At 43.9% G+C, this 18,224-nt stretch overlaps 1 protein-coding gene across 1 annotated transcript in view; it reads right to left on the bottom strand.

Moving 5' to 3' along the window:
- The window catches only part of OCLN (occludin), a 28,350-nt gene extending 25,656 nt beyond the window's left edge, over nt 1-2,694 (bottom strand). Inside the window, exons 1-2 of the mRNA XM_048851407.2 lie at nt 2,416-2,694; nt 433-525 (exon numbers count right to left, since the gene is read on the bottom strand). Coding sequence (XP_048707364.1) covers nt 433-482 — 50 coding nt within the window. The 5' untranslated portion in view covers nt 483-525; nt 2,416-2,694. The remainder of the gene's footprint in view (nt 1-432; nt 526-2,415) is intronic.
- Between the last annotated feature and the right edge of the window lie 15,530 nt (nt 2,695-18,224).

Consider the following 18,224-nt stretch of genomic DNA (forward strand, 5'->3'; position numbering starts at 1 on the left):
AACAGTAGGGCCCACGTTTGCAAAGGTATTTAGATTGAATAGCACTCAACAATGCCTAATTGATTTAGAAGCCTAAATCTCATTTTCAAAAGGAATTTAGGCACATAGGAGCCTAAACCCCATTGATAGTCAGTTGCAACACTGAGCCTAGCAAAGCCTAATTGACAGTTTAAATTTTATGTTTGATTAGTTTTGTCACTTAGATCTGTAAAAGCATCTTGTAAAGTGGTAAACAAGCTATTAGACAGATGTTTGCTTTTTCATTAAATAAGCAGCAAGGTACAGTCCAACAGCAGCAACCTGATGATAGTTGACACAGCTACTGTTAACAGTTGTATAAAATGAGCTGTTAAAGATACGAACTCCAACTATGTACACTGCTTATCTGGGGTAAATTAAATTGGTAACCAAAGCAGAAAAGAGAATATTTACAATTCATCTGGTCGATAAGGTGGAGGACTCTCAAAAGGTCTGGATGACATAGCTGAAGTGCTGGTCCGCTAAATTCAGACTTATTTTTGGCAACTAGAAAAAAAAAAGTGACAGGCTTAGTAACAAAGCCATCTAAACATCTTAATGACATAATAGCTAATCTGATCACCTTGCTATTAAGCAGTACAGCTAGCTATTCAATCTCTAATAATAATGAAAAGACAAGTAGACAAATCAGTTAGTTTTTCTCTCAAGGCTTTCAACAATTAGAGCTTTCCATTCACCAACTGCAAACAAACAATCCCTTCTATTCCCCCAAAATATCCAGAGACTTCCCCTTCATCCTACACTTTTTTTAAAAAAAAGTATACAGTGGTTGATCTTAACACTACGATTTCTCCCCAAAATATCTTTAATTATTTAACAGCTTGCTAGATCTCTCAAGTAGTGACACCATGGATAATTCTTCATGACCATCTACAATTTTCCTTTTTGGAGGGGTGCTTTAGTTTTGCCTTTACCCAGTTTGTTTACGTACTGATACAAAGCAGTACATCATTTCAGATGACCATTGGTAGAGTGCATCTAGTAAATTAATTCAACATTTGGGGATAAATTGGATGTTTTTCTAAACAAGAGTGAGAAAAGACCTTGGTCAATCAGATTGCCCCATGAACTACAGCAAAAGAAAGGACTTGGCAATACTGGCTGGGAAACTTTTGTTATTCACGCATTTAAGAGAGTGAAAATTTTATCTCCACCACACCCACAGTGACAGCAAGTAGTGTATATAGCTAATCGGTTTTTGATGGTGGAGGTTCTTGGTTTTAGAGTCATTATGTGTAGAGTGGAGTACCAAGAACTCTCTTTAAAATTAGCCTTTTAAAATTATGGTTTCAAACAATGATTTCAGTCCCCGAAGTGGTTGTCCTCATTAATTGCTGGGGTAGGAAAATCAGTTCAATAAACATTACCAAAACATTTCACAAACTTAGTTATGCGGAGTACAGCTATTTCAACCAAAATGTAATTTGTTTCAGTGCAGCCTTGAGGTGATACTACTTGAGGTGAAGATAAAGGAAAGAATAGAAGACATTAGTTGCTGAATAATACAGAGTTTCTTTGAGAGGCAAAGAAGAATTTAATGCATGTTTTCTGGTGCATACTGAAAAATCTCTTTACAGAAAAGAAAGCATTCATAACAGACTGAATGCCCTGGTGGAATGGTCACTCCTGAGGAAGAAAATCTTAAGGAAGCAACTTGTTAGAAAAGACTCAACTTTGAACAGGACACCCAGGAAATACTTATTGACTGCTCCCAAAGGATGTGGTGTTTACAACTTCTGTGGAAAATACATATTAAAATCATATGATTGATTCTTCCCTCCCTGTATTACTCTTTTTTAGAGAACACTCACATCAGAGAGCAATTGAGACTAAAACCTTATTACAGTGCACAGCCCCAGATGAAGTGAGCTGTAGCTCACGAAAGCTTATGCTCAAATAAATTTGTTAGTCTCTAAGGTGCCAAAAGAGCCCCAGAACCATAACTTGCAAAAGATGTAACTAAAGAGCCATCATGGTGTCAGGGAAAAAAACGCCCAATTAACACAGAGCGGAGTTTAAATATGCAACTGAGCATTTAATAAATGAGATCTCCGCATGATCTCACTATAGTAATGAACAACGCATACTAGTACTCTAGAGACTGGAAGTATCAGCCTTCTGTCTTATTTCGATATTTCAAATTACAAGCCATAAGTATAAATATATACGAAAACTTTTAATGAGAAACTAAAGTCCCCTACATTTCCGCGTCGATGAGCGCGGGGCGAGGGGGAGACTCCTCCCCGCGACCACTACACAAAGCAAACAACACTATTAACTACACACACACACTCTACTCTCACCCCCATCCCACTTCGATTTCCCCTTCGGAGGTTTGTAACCCACTCAGGCACTCCGCTCCAGAAGACCATTTACCTTAATGCCAGCAGCCCACGCACCAGCTGGACTCGCCAGAACGCCGCTCTTTAACCTCTGTGCTGTACAACGAGGCGCTGCCAGCCAGCCAGCCTGCCTCTCCCCCTCCCTGCCAAGCAGCCACACCCAGCCGCGGTGCATGCGCCCTGTCTGCACACCTGGGGCTAAAGGACGGGAGCGATCATCCCCCATTCCTCCCGCCCCGCGCTCCCGCTGCCCCGCCTGGAATGCGGGGTGGGAGCCGCCCATTGGCTGCTCTCTTCCCCTCCGGCAGCGGGCGGGGCGCTCGCGGCGCGTGACCCCGTCACCTGAAACTCAGGCCCGGGACCAGGCGGCGAACAGGTTGTTCCGGCAGCGCCGCTGGCGAGCGCGTGGAAGGAGCCGGGAACCAGTTTCGAGTGAGGATGGCCAAGCCCTGAGCTTCGAGTGTAAATAAAGAGCGGGCGGGCTGGAGCCGTGCCCGAGAAACTCCGAAGTGCGGGTGGGGGGATGAGGGGCAGCGGGGGAGCCTCTCACTCTCAGCCCTTCCCTGACGCCACTTCACAGACACTTTAACCCTTCAGCTGGGATTACTGTGTCGCCCCTTCCCTGCTGTCCAGAACTGCCCCCCTGAGATCAGTGGGCGATTGGGGGGCTCAGTGACGAAGCCCTGAGATTGCAGCTGCTCAGCCCAGGCACCCGTCTTGACGTTGTTTGTAAAATGCCTGTTGTGCTGTAGCAATAAAACAGGAATGGGCACGCTCCCCGGCCTGTGAGTGTTAGCCCCAGGAAAAAAGAAAGACCTTTTACAATGTTGGGTAGAAATAAACTGGTTCCAACTGAGGGGAAAGCATTAGGGCAAAGGTGATAATCCCTACCGTTCTCCCGCTGCCAGTGCCACCCTTTAAATCAGCAGTACTAGGAGTGGGGTGGCGCTGTTTCTGTGCACCTTTCCCCTTCCTCAACTGCATGCACTAGAAGGAAATAAGAACAGAGCCCTTACAATATATTAACATGCGCTTTTGGGGGGCTTTTTGGTGGTATAAACTAAGGTTTGAATTTCAACTAAAATTGTTGGACTGGTACAATCCTCTGTCTGGACACACTAGTGTAGGAGTACCTTTTTCAGCTTAACTTAAACCCCTTCCTAAGTACCATAAACTAAACCCAAAAAATATCTGCATACGGCCTGGTCTACTCTTAAAACTTAGGTTGACATAGCTATCTATAGTAGTCAGAGGCGTAAAAGGTCCACTCTCCTGAGCACTATATCATAACTATGCCCATCTCACCCCCAGTATAGAGGCAGGTAGGTTGAGGGAAGAATGCTGTTCTTGACCCAGTTCCTGTTGTTTGGGAAGGTGAAGTTCCTAGAGCAACAGAAAAACCCAGTCTGCTGGGTTTCTGAGTCTACACTATGGTGCTTAAACAGCATAATTATGGCACCTTAGCACCCATAGTGTAAACATAACTTGAGAGTGTCCATATACATAACTTTCCCCTATAAGCAAAGCTCAAAATAGAATGCATTTTAGTCAGGAGCAAAATAAAATTGAATGGAGACAGTGCTTCAGCTTCCTTGGGTGCTGTACCTACCTCCTGAAGCCCTGATAAATTAGATGATCTCAGTCCCAAGAGCTGTATTGGTGTGTCCATCACCTGTGGAGATGGACATTTAACTCTCACATTGATATCCTAAGGCTAGCTGATCCCAGAGGCAGCTACATAAGAAAGGCCCCTTGCTACTATAACAAAAGCTTTTGTAAAGCGTGAATGGGATTAGTTTTAACAACAGTAGAAACATCTGGTATTGGAGATTGGACTATTTATCCTTGATGTAATTATATTGGAAGCACTAGTATGAGAGCTGGAATTATTTTTACACATTAACTAGTGTGATTCCACCTCTTTGGTAGCAATTAAGACACTTTTCAGTGGATAGGCACTAGCGTCTTTACCCTTTCCCTTCTACTTTGTCTAATCTAAATTTAAAAAGTAAGCGCTAGTTTCATTTATCAGAGATAATAACAATAAGGAGCAAAAAGAAAAGGATACTGTGGAAAGTGTAGAAGATCTTTTTACACACACAAAGCATGAAAAAATACCTCCCCCCACCCCACTCTCCTGCTGGTAATAGCTTATCTGATCAGATAAGATCTTCTACACTTTCCACAGTATGCATCCGATGAAGTGAGCTGTAGCTCACGAAAGCTTATGCTCAAATAAATTGGTTAGTCTCTGAGGTGCCACAAGTACTCCTTTTCTTTTTGTGAATACAGACTAACACGGCTGTTACTCTGAAACCTGTCAATAAGGAGCAAGTTAATCTAACTCCCTGGACATGATACAGCTGACCTCCAGCTGGTACTAATAGCCTAAGGATATCTTCTTACTAATGCCATAAAGCGGTGGGTTAAACTTGTGATTGCATTATTAGTACCAGTGGGGAAGTTATTTGCAAATTCCAATAGTCTTGACAGAGTAATACTAAATCTGTTGAAAAATAATTAATTTAATCACTGGCCTGATTATTTGTTTTCTTTATTTTAAACATTCTAACTGTACTCATGGGTCTAAACAGGAGGGTTGTTTCTCTCTTTCCCCTCCTCCCTCCTGGGCAGCTTAAATATTGCAGGGGTTGTGGAAAGACATTACATATCTGGTCTAGGATTTATGCATCCTCAACCTAAGGTTTATTAGATTATACATACAGAAAATTGGTTGGTATCCTGAGCCTGAAAAGATTAACTGACAAAATAATTGATAAATTTACTATCATTATTTGAGAGGAAACATTAAAAAAGTTACTAAGTACACAAGCACAGAATAGTTATGCCAATCTCCAGCCCTGTAAAACCATCAGCCTCCAGCTAATAATGATAGGTGCATTATAAATATTGATGCATTGAGAGAGGATACATGAAACAATTGTGACAACCAAAAGTACCCATAACTTAACCCTAATACTCCCCTAAGTACTGTCCATTGTTTTGTTAGCCCACTAAACTTCCTCTCCACCCATAATGTTGATATTATCTTCAGTATTGTGGGTGAAATTCTTGCCTGTTACCTTAACCCCACTGAAAAGCTGAGGGTGAAATCCTGGTCTCTTTGTAGTTCCAGGGTTTGTCCCTTATTGCATGCATTAAGACAAGTAGTGGAGAGGGCTTGTGTAGTCCCATTTCATTTGGATAACGTTAACCTTGTATTATCTGTATGTAAATTAAGCTCATCAGGACAGGGACCTTGTCTTCTTTTATTTCTATGAAGTTGCACTGTGTAGATCCTGGTCAACCTATCAGCGTTGGTCAGGAGTGTGAGCACCATAGTTAAGCCAACCTAAACCACCATGCGTAGACACGGCTAGGTCTTAGCTGCAGTTGCTGGGGAAGTGGATTACAGACTGACTGACCAAAAACCCCTTCTATGGATGCAGGGAGCAGAGTGTCTATACTACAAGAGCATAGCACCCATAGTGTAGACATGACCTCAGTAATTACATATGGTTTAATGTTCTGTTGTATTACAAAATGATAGATCAACTGCACATACATCCAGAGAAGGTTCTAAACAAGGACTCTGGTAAAATAAAAAAATGCACGTAAATTATAGTCTGTTGTTTTGGGTAATTCTATGTTTTGTTTATTCAGACTTCATTTAAAATTTTCATTAAAAAACATAGTTTTGTCTTTTACAATATACAATGCACACTGACACACTGTTCCCTTGTTAAAAGCTTGTTACCGGAAACTTTCCTCAAACAGTAGTCACATAAAAAGTCTGAATTCTTCCTCCTCCACCTCTTTTCACTCTTAACAAAAACAAAACAGAAAAAAATTAATTCCAAAGTCTAACAAGGACTATTTCAATACTGAGGAATTGCCAGGGGGCGGGGGTCAAAGTTACATTTTAAATAGCTTTCTATTTACAATCTTGAATATGGAATCTTTACTGTGTCTATTAGGCTCTTTTAAAGGGTGGTTCTCCGCCACAATTTTTCAGACTTTGTTAGCTCTTTTACTGTAAAACCCAATTGTTTTAAGTCTTTTTTTAAAAAGCCTCTTTAAAAATCATATTTGGAATTCCCAGTTTTTGCCTCTTTTGGAGACAGCAACTGGGAAGGAGCTTGGCTCTGATGTCATCTGGGTGGGAATTCAGAACTATATCCGGGGAACACAAAGGGCTTGTCTACACTTACATTTTATAGTGCTCTAACTTGCTGGCTCAGGGGTGTGAAAAATCACCCCGCTGAGCGCAGCAAGTCTGAGCGCTTTAAAGTGCTAGTGTAGACAGGCTCCAAGCGCTGGGAGCTAATCCTCTCATGGAGGTGGATTACCAGGAGCGTTAGGAGAGCTGTCTCCCAGCGCTCACATGTGACCACACTCGCACTTCAAAGCAGTGCCGCGGAAGCGTTCCTGCAACAGCACTTTGAAGTTTCCAGTGTAGCCATACTCAAAGTGAACTAAAACTACACTTGTTGTCTATGGAGTATCCTTTATTGGCCATTGCCACAATCCTCCAGACCTCATAGGATTTATCAAGGACACCACCACCATCAGTAACACTTCCATCCATTAACAAGCCAACTGGATTTGTTTGGCTGGATGGCCTTTGTTGAAAAGTGCAACGGCCTTTTTGGGGCATGATGCAAAGCCCACTGAAGTCAGTGGGAGTTTCCCATTTATTTTAGTAGGCTTTGGACTGGGCCCTTAATGTACTTTTAACATGGTGGTAGAGTGAACAGTGGGGTACAGATGTGTGTTGGATGCATCTAAACTGCTGTTTACCTTAATCAGGACTTAGGTACTCAGTATTTATTAGATATGCTTACAGATTTACCTTGTCCCTTCTCCTTCTTTTGTCACATCAGTAGACAAAAAAGCCAGATCACTAGGGATGGATCATCCAAAGATACTAGTCAAGGTTACCTGCTATTGTCCTAGAGCAGTGGTTTTCAAACTTTTTTCTGGCAATCCAGTTGAAGAAAATTGTTGATGCCCGCAACCCAACAGAGCTGGGGATGAGGGATTTGGGGTGTGGGAGGGGTTCAGGGTTGGGGTTGAGGTGCCGGGGATGAGGGGCTTGGGGTGCAGGAAGGGGCTCCAGGCTGGGGCAGGGGATTGGGGCACAGGCTTACCTTGGGCAGCTCTCAGTCAGTGGCGCAACGGGGGTACTAAAGCAGGTTTCCTGCATGTCCTGGCACCGCGGACTGTGCTGCACCCTAGAAGCGGCCAGCAGCAGTTCCAGCTCCTAGGCAGAGGCGTGCAAGCGGCTCCACACAGCTCTCACCCGCAGACACAACCCCCCAGCTCCCATTGGCTGGTTCCCAATGGGAGTGCGGAGCTGGTTCTCGGGGTGGGGGCAGTGCACAGAGCCCCATGGCCCCCGCGCCTAGGTAGCCAGACTTGCTTCTGGGGCGCAGCACGGTGTCAGAACAGGTAGGGACTAGCCTGCCTTAGCCGGGCAGCACCGCTGACAGGACTTCTAATTGCCTGGTCAGCAGTGCTGACCAGAGCTGTTGCGACTCAGTGCCTTATATTCCGTGACCCAGTACTGGGTCATGACCTACAGTTTGAAACCACTGTCCTAGAGCAGGAGCCTACTAGATATTAACTTCTTGGTGGTGCTTTTCTTACAACTTTTCACTAACAACTTCTAATCTTTCTAAAATTAAACACAGCAAAGGTGAGAAGAACCAGACTGACACTCATGAATGCTAAAAACTCCTTTTTCTTTCATAACAGGTACAACATAACCAGTAGAAGAATAGACTTCCACACAGGACCTTGGCAATGTGCCTCATTTGTGTACACATACCTAGAGTAATGGCCTCTTAGAGGAAGAAAATAATCAGTTTCTATGTCCACTCAATGCACATAAGTAATGCTGTTAACTTTGAGGCCTAGTATTATGAAGTGAATAGAATGTTTGGCGATTAGACAATCTAATTGTTTGAATTAGTCAGCAGGAGTTGATTCCGTTGCTCTAACATACCAAGATGGAAAAACATCACCCATCTTTATTATTATTTATTACACACATTTGCATATTGATATAGCAACTTGAGCAAGGCATATCCTGGTAATTAATATTATGTACTGAGTGTCAACAATGTAATCAGCATTATAGAGAAGGAAGATTAGAGAAGTGTCTTCTATGACCTTATATTCAAAGTAGACAAAACAGAGAACAAAAATGGTACACTTGATTATTAGAGGGTGGACATATCTGAATGGAACTTTTGTTTGTATGGAGACAACACTTTTTTAAGGGTCTAAAATGTCTTATCACAGGGTAAGTGTGCATATTAACACTAGCAATGGGTTACAAATAAACAGTATCTAGAAGTAGACAGTGCCTTTCATTCTCTAGGATTTCAATATAATATACCCTGTGCCATTGAAACTGCAAGGGGAACGTAGCTAAGCAGAACAGGTATTTAGATAGCATAGTGATGGGTGTCTTAAGAACCTAAGCAGATAGAATGTAATTATCCAAATGGGAATTTAGCCAGGACAGTTGGCTTCTTAGAAAGTTACCACAGATTTATCAATGATCAAAATGATTTTATGCTTTGGCTGAAAAACAGTATCTGCAATGGCACAGTGCCCCTAACACAGCTAACCCCACAAATGGGGTATTGGTTCAGTAGTGAATCACCCCAGTACCAAATACTCTAAAATGCCTAAAAAAACCCACTCTGAGAACAGCATTTATTCCTGTTAAGCACCTACCATATTTCTAGGACCTATAAAACTAAGTGTTGTTTAACAAAGACCCCCCTTCAAAGTAAATTAACAGAAAAAAAAGGGGGGGGGACTTAAAGTGGCTTCTAATTTCACTGCAAGTAAACCCTCAAATGGGAGTTGTTGGGCACGCCACACTTTTGAAAATCAGGTCACTAATGTAGGTGCCAAAATATGGGTTTAGGACCCTAATTTTAGGCTCCTGTTTTTGAAAATCTTGGCCCTAGGACATAATCACAGGGCTGATCCTACAAATTACAATGCATGGACAGAGCCCCATTTTCTGCATTGGGCTTTGAGCGGGACAGGGATACATCCATATGCTTTTACTTGCAGGATCAAGGCTTAAGTATATATATTTTTTATAGAAAGTTGCAAGAGCAGCACCTGTTTTATTTCCCTGATGTAACTTGATTTCTCACTTCTCATGGGAGTAGATTACCTTGGAGTAGTTCAGTCAAAAACTAAGTAGTCAAGTCTAATATTCTTCATTGATATAGAGATAGGTTAATATTTTTCTGTGACTATAACTGTCAGGTCCTAACTTCTAATCTAGTTTCCTCAGAATGAAGGTTCTTTTGTCTAAAACTCCCAGCAGATATTTCCTGTTTAAAATTCAGAACTTACTCATATGATTCAAAATAGAGCTTTGCAGAGCAGATAATACAGTACTGCACACAACATAAGAATAGCCTCCCACTTCTGTTATGGAATTTTTCAAGTATCAGCCTATACCAGTACTTAGGCACTAGTTAAAAGTACAAAATCTGCTGGACCATGGACCTACAATATAAGTACTGTAAAATAAAATCATTCTTTAAACTAATGTAGATGTTCACACATTGAGTAATTGTTCAGTTACACAGCTAAGGTAGTTCAGATAGCTCTGGCAGCTTTACAAATTTTAATTGCTTGGTGGTATATTTTAATACTTCTTTCAGGTCTACTCTGAATAGTAAACTTGGATTATAACGCTGCAAAGACTCACGTACATGCTTAACTTTCTGCATGAATAGTCTGCATTGATTTCAGTGGGATTATTTCCATATGGAAAGTTAAGTTTGAGTCTTTTCCAGATCAGGTCCTTAATAGTGCATTTAGGAGCACAGTGGAAAATGAACCTAGTAAGCAAACTATAGTACTGTACACAATATTTCAAAGGGGTCATTCATCAGAGGTAGCTCAAGGTGGGCAAACAATCCATCCCAGTTTTACAAAAGGTTACCTCCATAAAACAGGGCTGGGCTAAAGAGCAAGCAAATTCTTTGGGATTCTGTACAGACTTGGCAAATCAGAGCTAGGCTAATTTCCCACCCTGGCAGCAAGTAGGGGAGAGAGAGAAAAAAATTTCTACCATATTCTACCATTTTCTGGCAGGGGAACTAGAGAAGTAGGGCTTGTCTACACTGGCACTTGACAGCACTGCAACTTCCTTGCTCAGGGGTGTGAAAAAACACATCCCTGAGCACTGTAAGTTTCAGCATTGTAAAGTGCCAGTGTAGACAGTGCACCAGTGCTGGGAGCTATTCCCCTCATGGGGGTGGTTTTTTACAGTGGTGGGAGAGCTCTCTCCCAGCACTGGTGCAGCGACCACACAGCCATGTTAAATCACGGCCACGGCAATGATTTAACGTTGCTAGTGAAGACATGCCCGTAGATAACTCAAAGTTTGACCTCCGTCAGCCAAACTTGGGCCATCAGCAATCAAAGATATCCCCAATTATATCAATAGCAATGTAATAAATGGTGTTAGAGAAAATGGTGTTAACAGTCAATGACATACTCCTCAGTCAGAACTGAACCACTGTGGTGTTAGAGGTGTTTCATAGAAGAGAGTCAAAACCAATGCACTGACACACCTATTACTGAATAGCCCAAGAGACTATTTAATTAATCTTTTAAAACAAGAGTGGGAGTGTTAGTCACACTGTCCTAAGTAAGTTCCTACTCCAGTAATTACAGTCTGATCTATCTAAATGGCATTTGTAGTTTAAATTAACTGATGAAGAGGAGATGGAGCTTTTATCTTCTTGATCATTGTTTCAGATCCAGGTCACAGTAATAATGAAAAGATGTTACTATCTTGTTTTACACTTAATCATCAAATAGTTCCAGGTGATTAGGTATCTGCCTCATCACAATTAGAACAGATTTTGTACTAAGTTATGTATGTTGTCCTACAGCAATAGCAGTCATACTTGCCACCTCCCAGCAACCAAAATAATAAATAAGGCCCATTTACCCTGGCAAGTTTCTGCGCAATAAAGCAGCTTTGAGTGCAGTAACTCCCAAGGTGTTCACACTGCGAAGCCACGTAGTGCGCGGATACAGCGCTCTAAAAATACCACCCCGCTGAGAGGCGTACAGCTTTCTGCGCTGGGGCTACAGCACTGCAGTGCCAGTGTAGACACCTTGCTGATTATAGCATTATGATTGGCCTCCAGGAGGTGTCCCACAATGCCTGTTCTCACCTCTCTGGTCATCAGTTTGAACTCTACTGCCCTGATCTTAGGTGACCAATCGTCAGCCCCACCAGATACATTCCTTTGCAAATTTGAAAGTCTCCTTCCTGTTTGCTCAGTGATGTGTGCAGTGGTAGGGGGCTTATTCCTTCACCCGCTTATTTCCCTGGTCGTCCTTGCATGAACAGAGAGCAACAATACCTGACGTCCAAAGGTGCAAACAATTTGATGTTTATTGGGGTGAACTTCCAGCAAGCATGATTCTAGTTTCCTTCCTTAGTGTCCCCCTTCCCAGCTCTGACACCACAGAGCCTTACCTGTGTCCCTGTTCCCATTCCCCCCCTTAACAAAATATGATTCCAATTTCCCCACCCCCATTCCCTGTTCCCATTTCCCCCCTTACTTCCTGATTGACTGTAGACTATATAGTAAAACTTGAGTTCTGCTTCGCTATACCTTAACCTATCATTTTCCTGAAATTTAACTAACCAATCCTAACATATTGTAACATGATTATGTAACCAATTATATCCCACCACCTTAATTAGTTTACACCCAGCAAAATTAATTATACACCAGACAGAAACGATCACAGAACCAGACAGAGATTATACGACAAACAATAGGGAAATGGGGACTACAATGGTAGAACAACACAGAAATGAGGATTTCACATCCCAGCTATTGATAAGTTATAAGATTCCCAAGTGCCACATGCCCAGCATTGCCAGACAGGATGCTATCAAACTAAGTTTCCCTTTACATTTTCTAGGCACTTCCCTTTCTCTGGAGGTGATAGGTATTATCAGGACAGAACTGTATTCCTAACAGCCCAAGAGCACCTTATTTCAATGTGACTTGTTTGGAATGTAAGGGTGTGACTGCTCGCTTCCCAGCTTATGGCTGCCTCTGCTACTTAGCCAAACATCTTCGCATAAGAACAGGGCCTCAGACTGTCACAGTAAGAGAAGGCCTTTACGCTGGCAGACAGTGATTTTGATTCTTTCTTTTATACCTCTATAACTAGCTAAGTGGTAAGAATACACCTAAATTCTTCGAGTATAGGCCTTTACAGACAGGCCTGAATATCTATATCCTAACATGCAGTGGTCTCAGCGCATCTTTCCATGCCATGCCTGCTCCACACACCAGGCGATCCCCGACTTGGAGCAATGCCGAGCTGCTGGACCTCACCAGCATTTGGGGAGAGGAGGCTGTGCAGTCACAGCTGCACTCCAGCCCTCAGAATTATGATACCTATGGACAGATTTCTAGATGCACGATAGAAAGGGGCTAAGACCGGGACACACTGCAGTGCAGGGTCAAAGTGAAGGAGCTGCAGAATGCCTACAACAAGGCATGTGAGGCGAACTGCTGCTCTGGTGCTGTGCCCATGAGCTGCCGGTTCTACAAAGAGCTGGATGCGATACTCAGTGGCAACCCCAACTCCAAGGCAAAGGCCCCTGTGGATACTTTGTTGGCTTGCGTGCCAGTTGAGAGTGGACCGAGCTAGGAGGCATCAGTCTTGGACGAAGAGGGGGGTGGGACTCAGAGGCAGAAGATGACTCGGAGGCCAAAGATGCATGCAGTCAGGAGCTCTTTTCTACCCCAGAGGAGCCTAGTCAGTCACAGCAGTCGGATCTTGGCAAAGTGCAAACAGGAGAGGAGGCTCCTGGTAAGCGGATCTGATTTTGAGAATTGTGCTAGCGAGTTGTTGGGGGCAGGAGGGTTGCAGAAAGCAGGCTTGTTTCCGACTGCATGCCTAGTCGGAGCGGCGGGAACAGGCTGTTGATAGACTCCCTCACTTCACAGGAATCTCCCTCCCTTAGATCTCCAGGAAACTTTTGTGGAGATACTGAGCAATCTGCTGCTGCAGGTTCCTTGGCAGAGCTACTTTGTTTCTTGCCCCATTAATGATAACTTTCCTACACCACTTTGTGGTCACAGGCGCCGGGGGACCATTGCTGCACACAGGCGAGCCGCATAGGGGCCAGGGTGGAAGCCACAGGCTTGGAGAAGACCCTCCTTTGATTCCCTGCTCACCCTCAGCAGCGAGATATCTTCCATAATGATCACCTCCTGTGGAAAGTGTGGGGACAGGAATGATTATCAGGCCCACCCTACAGTGCTGGCTCTCCCCAAGTGCCACATGCCCAGTGTACAGCAGGGTCCAGGAGCAGAGATTTACCCTGTGGCTACTCACCATTTTGGGGGTCTTGTGGCTCATGTGTGCTTGCCTGGGGCCAGCCAGTTAGTGACAGGTGTGTGAGTACTGGCTGTGTTTTAAAGCACTGAAACAGTGTTGTCTGTGTTGCAAACAATACTGCTTCTATAAAATGTTGCATTTAAACTTCACAGAGATGACCTTGGGAGCCCAGCCTCCCTCTTTATTATCGATGGTAGAATGGCTGTGCAGAATTAGAAAGTGTCCAAGAAGAACTAAAGAGGACTTCATGCGTGAGGTTATGATGCACTCAGCCGCCGAGAAAAAAGAACTGAAGGAGTGGCGGGACAGCGAGAAGAGGGACCGAAAGGAGAAAGCAGCACACCAGAAAGAAGCCACAGAGCGGCTCTTAACAGTTACGGAGCACCAAGCAGACACACGCCAGGCGAGACTAGCTCTTCAAACTGAGCAGCCCCGCGCCTACCCTCCCCTGCAGCCGCTGTTGCAAAACTCTTCCCCATGTGACCCCCCTCCCCCATAGCGCCAACACACTGTTATCAACCTCCTGGCTCCAGTCTGTACCCGCAGCATTCCACTCCTCCCTCCTCACAGTCCAGCACTGTGGACTCCCACTACCCACTGAACTCAACACCCATCCCTCTGCAGTTTGGCAATGTTGAAGTACAGCACCCACTGCATTGTACTCCAGTGGAGAGGGTTGGCTATGATCCGTCAACATACACAAAGCTGTAGCCGTCCCGGGACCCCTCCTCCTCTTGAGACCTTCCCATCCCCCATGCCCCTCCCTGCTGATGTTTTTTTTAATTTACTCTCTCCTCTAGTGATTGTCTTTCAATAAAAGAATTATGTTTGTTTGAAAGCAATATTTTATTAAGTGAACGCAAAAAGAGCACTGCAAAGCAACATACAATTATGTTAAGGCCCCTTCTTGCATCACGTGCATCTATCACCTCTTAGCATTACAAGCACTGCAATCCCGAGCATAACAGCAGATATTAGTGGCTTTTCGCTTCAAATTGCTGCTGCAAGCATCCTGATCCTTATGGCCCTGCGCTGTGCCCCTCTAATAGCCCTGGTCTCTGGTGGTTCAAACTTAGCCTCCAGGTGCTCAGCCTCTGCAGTCCAGCCCTGAGTGAAGCTTTCACCTGACCCTTCACAAATATTATGGAGCATACAGCACGCGGCTATAAGCACAGGAATACTGTCATCGTCCATGTCCAGCTTCCCATACAGGTATTGCCAGTGAGCTTTCAAATGGCCAAAAGCACACTCCGCAGTCATTCTGCTCAGCCTGTTGTTGAACCACTCCTTGCTGCTGTCAAGTTGCCCCATGTATGGCTTCATGAGCCACGGCATTAAGGGGTAGGCAGGGTCTCCCAGGATCACGATGGGCATTTCGACTTCCCCTACGGACTCCCCTAATCTTCTGGTCAGGGAAGAAAGTCCCTGCTTGCAGCTTCTTGAACAGGCCAGTTCAAGACCTTTCTGGATCAGTCTATGTTAGTGTCTGTGAAATGCCCACGGTGATCCACAAGCGCCTGGAGAACCATTGAGAAATACCCCTTGCAATTAATGTACTCAGTGGCTAGGTGGTCTGGTGCCAGAATTGGAACATACATGCCATTGAGCACTCCTCCACAGTTAGGGCAACCCATTTGTGCAAAGCCATCCACAATGTCACGCATGTTGCCGAGAGTCACAGTCTTTCGGAGCAGGATGCGATTAATGGCGCTGCACACTTCCATCAACACGACTCCAGTGGTCGACTTTCCCACTCTGAACTGGTTAGCGACCAATTGGTAGCACTCTGGAGTGGCCAACTTCCACAGTGCAATCGCCACATGCTTCTCCAGCGACAGGGCAGTTCATTCTTGTATCCGCAGGGCTGGGGCGAGCTCATCACACAGTCCCATGAATGTGGCTTTCCTCATTCAAAAGTTCTGCAGCCACTGCTTGTCATCCCAGATGGGCATCACAATGTGATTCCGCCACTCAGTGCTTGTTTCCTGAGCCCAAAAGCGGCGTTCCACAGTGTTCAGCACCTCTGTGAATGCCACAAGCAATCTTGTGTCCTAGCTAGTATGCGTGGCAAGATCAATGTCGCACTCCTCTTGCCTTCGTAATTTAAGGAATAACTCCACTGCCATTCATGACGAGCAGCATACTGGTCAGCAGCTCGGGATCCATTCCTGCAGCCCGAAAGAGGCAGGGCAGGGCACGCAGTACACAAACCATTGAAAGATGGCGCCAAATGCGGACTGAAGCACAGGGATTGCTAGGATTCAAAGCAATGCATCACGGGGCATTGGGACAGCACCCAGGAAGCCCCGTTCCCCTTCTGCCTTCCCACAGGTCTTAGCAGCAAAAGAGAAAGAGGTACTCTGTGGGATAGCTGCCCAGAGTACATCACTCCAAATAGCGCCACAAGCGTGAACACGCTATTGCGCAGACAGCTGTCAATGTGAACACACAACAGCGGTTTTCCTTTAGCACGCGCTGAGCAGCGCTGTAACTTTGCAAGTGTAGATGTGCCCTAAGAGTAAATAGTTGGCAAATCCAGCAGAGACTGAGGCCTGGTCTACACTAGGAAATTAAGTCAGTATAAGTACAAAAATCCACCCCCCCAGTGATTCTCCTGTTGACCTAGCTACTACATTGCATGGGGGTGGAATACTTAAACAGAGGGGTCGGGGGAGCTGCACCTACGGTGACCAGACAGCAAGTGTGAAAAATCGGGACGGGAGTGGGGTATAATAGGAGCCTATATAAGAAAAAGGCCAAAATATTGGGACTGTCCCTATAAAATCAGGACATCTGGCCACCCTAGCTGCCCCACTGCACTGTTTTAAGTGTAGACAAGCCCTGAGTGAACAAAGAGACTCTGCTACCTTCACATCCTAGCAGTAAACCCTGCCAAAACACACTGATAGCACAAATTGCTACTGCTAAGCTATATCTCATGCATGGGTAAAGAACTTCAAACCTGTAAAGCTGACATAAGGCCCACATTCAGATTAAACAAAAATAAAATTTTCATAACTACTTCACATGAGAGTTCATACTTAAGCATTCGTTAAAGGAATAGACTTCAGTTATTTTCACCATCTACCATAAAGACCATTTTGTAAAACAACACAGGCTTCTAAATAAATAGCTGCTAAGAGGAGTAAAACACATAAGTTTCCACTAAATTATGGAAGGGCATGCTTTCTTTACATGTGTCTACTTAACAATTAGTTATGAGCAGAGTTCTTTCACCCAAGCCATGAATCATAGTAAAAGAGCAGATTATTAAAATGAATGGGAACTAACACATGATACGTCTAACAGTATGAGCAATTACATATAGTGCGGCCTCAGTTCTAGTTTATCACTGTAGTGTAGTTGCACCATTGTCCTAAAGAATTTCTCCTATATCTCAGGCCTTTCTTTCTTTCTCATATCATGTTTTGATAAAGAACTCAGGTAATTCCTAGATCTTTTTCCCCAAGAGTAATTATATGAAAAGCAGCATATCAGGTGTGCAAAACTGCTCATGCAGCAGATTTATCTGTAATTTAAAACTAACATCAGAATAATTGCCCCATGACACAAACCTTAAGTACATTCTGTAAATACTGAAATTAGAATTGTACTGGACTGTATGGTCCAGAAAGTGGTAAGAATCATTTATGAAATGCAGCTTTTTCATCCTGATATTAACACAGTGGTGTTATACCAATAAAATAAAAACCAGCAGGATCAGGATCTTATTAAAGGGGAAAAGGCAAAATACCACATTTATTGTGAATACAGAAAGAATCATAGTAAGCAGTTAGTTATAGCTATAACATTCCATTCAATCTCATATTTATTCACACATTCATTCATACAGACACACACACACAGGTTCTGCAAGGTTGTTATCATAGTTACCAGCCTTAGAGTTGCTCATGCCAAGCCACTGGCCAGGTGGCCTGGACATGAGGAGGGAGCAGGGGCTTGTCAAATGCTCATCTGATGCTCCTGGAAGTTGGTTTGCAGAATCAGACCCCAAAGTTCTCACTTTCTAGAGTCCATTTTTATAGGAGTTTTTTCCTATGTCAGTCTATGGGAATTGCTTCATCATGCTGTTGCTGAATCAATCAGCAGATAGCACATTCCTGACGGCTCCGTGCTGCTAGATGTTATCTTGTTCTTTGGTTCTCCCATTCTTGAGGCTGTTGGGTGGATTCCAGTCTGCCCTCCGAGGGTCCTCTGGTTATTTCCACTTGACGCCTTCTTCAGCGGAGGGACATTGGATTCTTAGGCTGGCACCTCCCTGATCATTCAGTTATTATCCACACCAAGCATCCATCCACATACATCCTCTATCTCTATTTTAATCACAATTGTTAATACAACAAAAGGGCGGGGAGTCTCTGGGTGCTGTTTCTGTTGTTACAGAGTATTGCTTTG

This window comes from Caretta caretta, chromosome 5 (assembly GCF_965140235.1).
Source record: "Caretta caretta isolate rCarCar2 chromosome 5, rCarCar1.hap1, whole genome shotgun sequence".
Lineage (NCBI taxonomy): Eukaryota > Metazoa > Chordata > Testudines > Cheloniidae > Caretta > Caretta caretta.